The following is a 6,810-nucleotide window of genomic DNA, read 5'->3' as shown; positions in this document are numbered from 1 at the left end:
TGAGGCTTTCTACTCCCGTAAAGATTTACACCCTTGGAAACCCTGTACAGGGTCGCTATGGGTCGGAACCGACTCGATGGCACTTAACAACAACAATTATTAAAGTGAGGTGGTACAAAAAGAGGCTTTTGACATTTCTGAAGAACTCAGTGCAAAAAGTTCTAAAGTACGGGTTCAAAGACCTATGCTTCAGACTCACCAAAGCTTTGAGAATCCCTGTCTAACCACACCTACTTCATCTGTAAAATTGGGGGGGCGGGGGGTCTCCAGAGCTCAGCCTCCTCCCAGCTCTGACTTTTCCTGATTTCTCCCTGGTGTTTGCCCTGCCTGCTTGGACTCATTTTGGGGTGGGACAAGTAGGCATTCTTTAACAAGCCACTATACTTGTGTTTAAGTGGCTCAGACATAAAGTATGAAGATGGTAGAGGGTGATTCTGCTGCTGATGCCAAGCCTGGCTGAGTCACACTACAGAGCAGGCCTTGTTCCAGACACTGGGTCCACACTAATTCATCCAGTCCTCACAGCCCTGCATGTATGAACCACAATGCTCTCCATTAAGTTGCAGAAAGGGAAACTGAGCAAACCACCCAAGCTCGTCCACTTAGTAAAAGTCACGTATGTACCGTTCTCTTTCTAGGACTTCACAGAGCGTTCTCTCTCTCAAAGAGGAACCCATGGGTCCTAACAAAGGAGATGAAACAATGATGCAACTGGAGCAAATGGCTCCTACAAGTTGGCAGAGTCCAAAGCTCTGGTCAGGAAAGGGAAGGCAGGTGTGTAGCTCAGTTTCCAAGCTGACCCCGTTGTGAGATGTTGCTCCCACACTAAGAGAAGAGTGCTCATCCACAGTGTCTGGATGCCAGCCCCTGGGTGTCCAGGCCTGGTTCTAATCCTGCTCTGTATCTGTTGGGCAGGAGGGCCTCCTGCTAGCTCTGCCTTGGGGATATCAGTGTCCTGCAGGGCTAGAAGAGTCGCAGGCAGGTAAGGTGAGCAGAAGTGTATTGCTTCAGAGCATCAAATCCCTGCAGGAGGAATAGGGGCTATGGTGGAAAGGGGAGGGAATAACTCAACAAGCAGCACCAACGCCTCTTTTTCTCTCCCTCTAGGTGAGCACCTGGTCGCCCTGCTGGTCACCCGCGCGGCCGCGGTCTTCTTCCTAGATGGTCGACCCCAGGACATGCTGGGGGACTTGCAGGAGGCCTTCCGCAAGAGCCCGACAGCTGCGCGAAGACACTTCGAGACGCTGCTTTCAGCCGAAGACCGCGAGCGTTTCCGGGCTCAGATGCAGGAGACCGCGGAGCTAGGCTTTGCCTGCTTCCGAGAAGCCGTGCGCAGCCGCCCGGAGCTTCGTGGCGACACAGACCGCGAGCTGCTGGCCCCAGTGACCAAGGCGCTGCGCGTTCTGCTGCGCGTGGCACCGCCCGGGGCGCGATCGGTGCTGAGCGTCCGTTTGGCCGAGTGTCTGCTACTGGCTGGGAACGCAGCGGGCGCGTGGGCGCTGTGCGAACGCCTACTGCGGCCCAGGGGTCGTCAAGGTGACTGTCCCGGCCCCCGCGTAGGGCCCCGGGCGCCCCTGCTGGCACTGCGCGGCTTCTGCGCACTGCACACGGGGGACACGCGGCGCGCCCGGGAGGATTTCCAGACGGTGGTGGAGCTGGGCGATCCGCACCCTCGAGGCTGCGTGCGTGCGCTGTGTGGCCGTGGGCTGCTCCGCGTGCTGGAAGGCAGCTCCTTCCTGGGCGCACTCGACTATGTCACAGCCTGCCAGTTACGGCCAGAGGAGGCTTTGCTCGCTGCAAAGGCCTACGTGCCCTGGAACCAGCGAGGGCTATTGCTAACCGTACTACTAGAGGAGGGCCGTCGGATGCTACAGAGGAAGTCTGAGGCTCGGCCTGCTGGTGCACCTGGCCGCCAGAGGAAGGCCACAGAGACAGACAATCCCTGGGAACAGGCAGGGTGAGCATTCAGTCCCCTCTGCGGGCTTCTGTTTCATTCCCAACTCCTCTGACTTAGGGAGAGCAAGTGGTATATTTCTTCCTGGTTTATAGATGAGTAAACTAAGGCAAGGAGGAACCAGTCCCTGGAAAATGACATCATGCTTGGTAAGGTAGAGGATCAGAGAAAAACGAGGAAGACTTTTAAGGAAGTGGATTGGTACTGTAGCTGCAACAATGGCTCAGACAATGCAACAATTGTTAAGGAGCTCATAGGCCCAAGCAGGGTTTCAGCCTGCTATATATAGGGTCATTGTGGGGTAGAGCTGACTTCATAGCACCTAACAATAAACTGGCTCAGTTGTAGACTCCTGGTCTCCCAAAGGGAAGCCCTGTTATCCAATCCAATCAATCTACTTCTGTACAGCCACCACCCACCTGCTGGTGGAGGCGTGTGTGCTCCTATGATGCTGAATGGGTTCCCATGACGCTTCCTGATGAAGATAAACTAGGAAGAAAGGCCTGGTGATCTACTTCTGAAAATCAAAAACAAAACCCTGTGGTGTGATCCAAATTTGATCATGGGGATGGTACGGGACCATGTGTTATTAGTTGGTTCTATTATGCATGGGGACCCTCGAGTTAGCCATCAACTCCAAGGGCATACATTGTTCTCGTGGTTTAGTACCGTGGAGTCGGTTCCGACTCATAGTGAGCCTGCACAGAGTTTCCGAGATCTAAAGATCTTCCAAATCTTTACAGGAGCAGAAAGCCTCAGCTTTCTCCCGCGGAGCAGCTGGTAGTTTCAAAATGCCAACCTTGAGGTTAGCCGCCCAATTCGTAACCACTACGCTACCAGGCAATACATAATAGACAGAAATCAGTTATCTGATTTCTCTAAAGTGCTGGTGGCAGATGTAGTTCTGGGGCCCAGATCCTAGGACCCTCAATGCCCAAAAGAATGATAAATAATGTACTTTCTTTTTATAGAAAAAAAGAAACATAAAAGTGGAAAATAAAATCGCCTACCCATTTTCCTAGCCACTTATCTGTCAGTTTGTTATAATGTGGTGTGTGTTGCTGTGAAGCTATATTACCAGTATTTTAAATATCAACAGTATTACCCATAGTGGACAAGTTTCAGCAGAGCTTCCAGACTAAAACAAAGTAGGGAGAAGGAGAAGTGGACCACTTCTGAATGGCTAGCCATTGAAAACCTTATGAACAGCAGTGGAACACTGTCAGACAGAAAGCTGGAAGATTAGCCCCTCAATTTGGAAGTTATTTAAAAATAAGATTGAGGAAGAACTGCTTCCTCAAAGTAGAGTCGACTTTAAGGACGTGGATGGGATTAATAATCCATTAATAATCGGGGTGTGGAGGTCTTCTTTTTCTAAGTTTCTCTACTTTACCATGCATGAGGTCCCCCAGGGACTGGTCCCTACTTGTCTCCGTTTGTTGTCATTGTTATTAAGTGTTGTTGGTATCATTATTGTAAAGTTCTGACCCAGAGCAAGCCTGTAAAGGATTTCTGAGGTGCTGCTGGTAGATTTGGACCATCGACCTTGTGGTTAGCAGTCCAGTTTGAAGTATGAATCTGAGAAAATTGGAAGTCATCAGAAACTAAATGGAATGCATAAAGATCGAAATCTTAGTCATTAGTGAATTGAAATGGTCCATGTGATTTACTATGTCAGAAACAACAAACTGAAGAGGAGTGGTGTCAAAAGTGTATTTTAAGATCTATCTTGAAGTACAGTATTATTTACGATAGGATACTATCTTTACACCTACAAGGAAGACCTTGTAAGTCAACTAGGTGGCACTTAACAACAATAACAACGGAGATGAGTTAATACTACTATTATTCAAATTTACACACCAACCACTGAAGGTAGTGATGATGAAATTGAAGAATTCTACCAACTTCTTCAGTCTGAAATTAATCAAACATGTAATCAAGGTGCATTGGTAATTACTTGTGATTGGAGTGCAAAAGTTAGAAACAATGAGCAAGGATCCATTAATTGAAACTTATGGCCTTGGTGATAGAAACGGTTAAATTTTGCAAGACCAACAATTTATTCATTGCAATTACCTTTTTTCAACATAACCGGCAACTTATGCATGTAGGCTTCACCAGATGGAATACACAAGAATCAAATTGACTACATCTGTGTGAAGAGATCATGGAGAAGCCCAATTATCATCAGCCAAAACAAGGCCAGGGGCAGACTTTGGATCAGACCTTAAATTTCTCATATGCAAATTCAGACTGAAGCCTAAGAAAAAAAATTAAAACAAGTCCATGAGAGCCATAATATGCCCTTGAATATATCTGAATTTAGAGACCATCTCAAGAACAGATTTGATGCATTAGACACCTATGATGGTAAACTAGGTGGGATGACATTTTTAAAAATCATACATGTAGAAAGCAAAAGGTCATTTAAAAGACAGCAAGAGAGAAAAGACCAAAATGGATGTCAGAAGAGACTCTGAAACTTGCTCTTGAACATAGAGAAGCTAAAGCTACTGGAAGAAATGATGATGTAAAAGAGCTGAACCAAAATTTTAAAGGGTAGCTCAAGAAGACAAGGTAAAGTATTTTAATGAAATGTACAAAGAACTTGAGTTAAAAAAAAATCAAAAACACTTCTCATACATTCAGCATTTCTCAAGCTTAAAGAACTGAAAATATTCAAGGCTTTGGTTGCAATATTAAAGGGTTCTATGGGCAAAATTGATGCTTTTGAGTTAGGGTATTGGAGGAGAATATTGAAAGTGGCATTGGCTGTCAAAAGAATAAACAGATCTGTATTGGAAGAAGTGAAACCAGAGTGCTCCTTGGAGGCCAGGATGGCCAAACTTCATCTTTCATAGTTCAGATATTTGTCAGGAGGAACCAGTCGCTGGAGAAGGATATCATGTTTGGTAAGGTCAGAGAAAAAAAGGAAGACCACCAGCGAGATAGATTGGCCAAATGGCGGCATCAATGGGCTCAAGCGTGGCAACAGTAGTGAGTTTGGCCCAGGATCGGGCAGTGTTCATTCTGTTGTACGTAGGGTCACTATGGGTTGGTACCAACTCAATGGCACCTAACAACAACAATGGGCAAAATATTGAATGACGCAGAAAGCATCAAAGGAAGATGGAAGGACTACAGAGTCACTGTACCAAAAAGAAGTGGTTGATGTTCAACCATTTCAAGAAGTAGCATATGATCAAGAACCAATGGTATTGAAGAAGTTCAAGCTGAACTGAAAGCATTGATGAATAACAAGGCTCCATAAATTGATAAAATACAAAATGTTTCAACAAACTGATACAGTGCTGGAGGCATTCACTTGTCTGTGCCAAGAAACTTTGGAAGACATCTACCTGGCCAACAAATTGGAAGAGACACATATTTGTGCCCATTCCAAAGAAAGATGACCTAGCAGAATACGAAAATCATCAAATAATATCATTGATATTACAAGCAAGTAAAATGTTGCTGACAATAATTTAAAACCAGTTGCAGTACTGCAACAGAGCTGCCAGAGGTTCGAGCCGGATTCAGAAGACAATGTGCAATGAGGCATATCATTGCTGATGTCAGATGGATCTTGGCTGAAGCAGAAAGATCTTGACTTGTGCTTTATGCAAAAGCACTGAACTATGTGAATCATAACAAACTATGGATAACATTGAGAAGAATTAGTATTCCATAGTATTTCATTGTGCTCATGAGAAACCTGTGCATAGGCCAAGAGACAGTTGTTTGAATAGAACAAGGGAATAGTTAATGGTTTAAAATCAGAAAAAGTGTGTGCCAGGGTTGTATCCTTTCACCATACTTATTCAAGCTTTATGCTGAGCAAATCATCCGAGAAACTGGATTATATGAACAAGAAACTAGCATCAGGATTAAAGGAAGACTCATTAACAACCTATGATATGCAGATGACACAACTTTCCTTGCTGGAAAGAAAGAGGACTTAAAATACTAATGAAAATCAAAGACTACAGCCTTCAGTATGGGTTGCATCTCAATGTAAAGAAAACAAACGTCCTCACCATTGGACCAATAAATAGCATCGTGATAAACAAGAAAAGACTGAAGTTGTCAAAGACTTCATTTTGCTTAGTTTCATTTTCAACACTCACAGGAGCAGCAGTCAAGAAATCAAAGGATGTGTTGCATTAGGCAAATCTGCTACAAAAGATCTCTTTGAAGTGTTTTAAAGAGCAAGAATGTCAGGTTAAGGACTAAAGTGTGCTTGACACAAGCTACAAAGGCCATGAGGAGGGCCATGTGTGACTTCCACTGGCTTCCCAAGAGGGAAAGAGAATGAAACTCAAAATCAGCCCAAAGTCGATTCCTGTGAAGCGGAGGTCAGACATGCTTCCACCCTATGACGTTCTTTACCCTATTCTGACACCAACCATCCCTCCCATCACTCTCCACTTCACATCTGGGTTCCATAATCCGTTGCAGTGGCCACATAGAACTCATAACAATTCTCACAATTATGGGCTTTATTAGGGAAGTGAACAGGGTACAATTCAGGATCAGAAACACTCAGGATACAGCAGTTCTCCAGTCAGGAACACCTCTTGTCTGCTGGACTGCAGGCACGCCTCACTCTTGTCTTCAGCCTCTCAGACAAGTGGCCCCTTGGCCTCTGCCTCAGTCCAGGGCTCTAGACCTCACAGATGCTCTGACTCTCCATGTCATTGCCGCTGCCGTCACTGCTGCCGTTGCTGTTTTTCTAGGTAAGGATCTCATGTACTACTCATACTTTTTCTTCTTGATAGTCCTGGGTCTCTACTTCTGAGTTGACTCATTTTAAACCTAGATGGAGGGCAAAACTAACCAATCCCAGCCTTAGA

At 45.4% G+C, this 6,810-nt stretch overlaps 1 protein-coding gene across 1 annotated transcript in view; it reads left to right on the top strand.

The window, feature by feature from the left end:
• The window catches only part of TTC34 (tetratricopeptide repeat domain 34), a 64,722-nt gene that overhangs the window by 30,802 nt on the left and 27,110 nt on the right, over positions 1 to 6,810 (top strand). The window contains exons 2-3 of the mRNA XM_006871782.1: positions 916 to 982; positions 1,108 to 1,957. Coding sequence (XP_006871844.1) covers positions 916 to 982; positions 1,108 to 1,957 — 917 coding nt within the window. The remainder of the gene's footprint in view (positions 1 to 915; positions 983 to 1,107; positions 1,958 to 6,810) is intronic.

Source organism: Chrysochloris asiatica, unplaced genomic scaffold, assembly GCF_000296735.1.
Source record: "Chrysochloris asiatica unplaced genomic scaffold, ChrAsi1.0 scaffold00173, whole genome shotgun sequence".
Lineage (NCBI taxonomy): Eukaryota > Metazoa > Chordata > Mammalia > Afrosoricida > Chrysochloridae > Chrysochloris > Chrysochloris asiatica.
The sequence above is the reverse complement of the archived record's forward strand: the minus strand, read 5'-3'. Positions and strand labels throughout refer to the sequence as shown.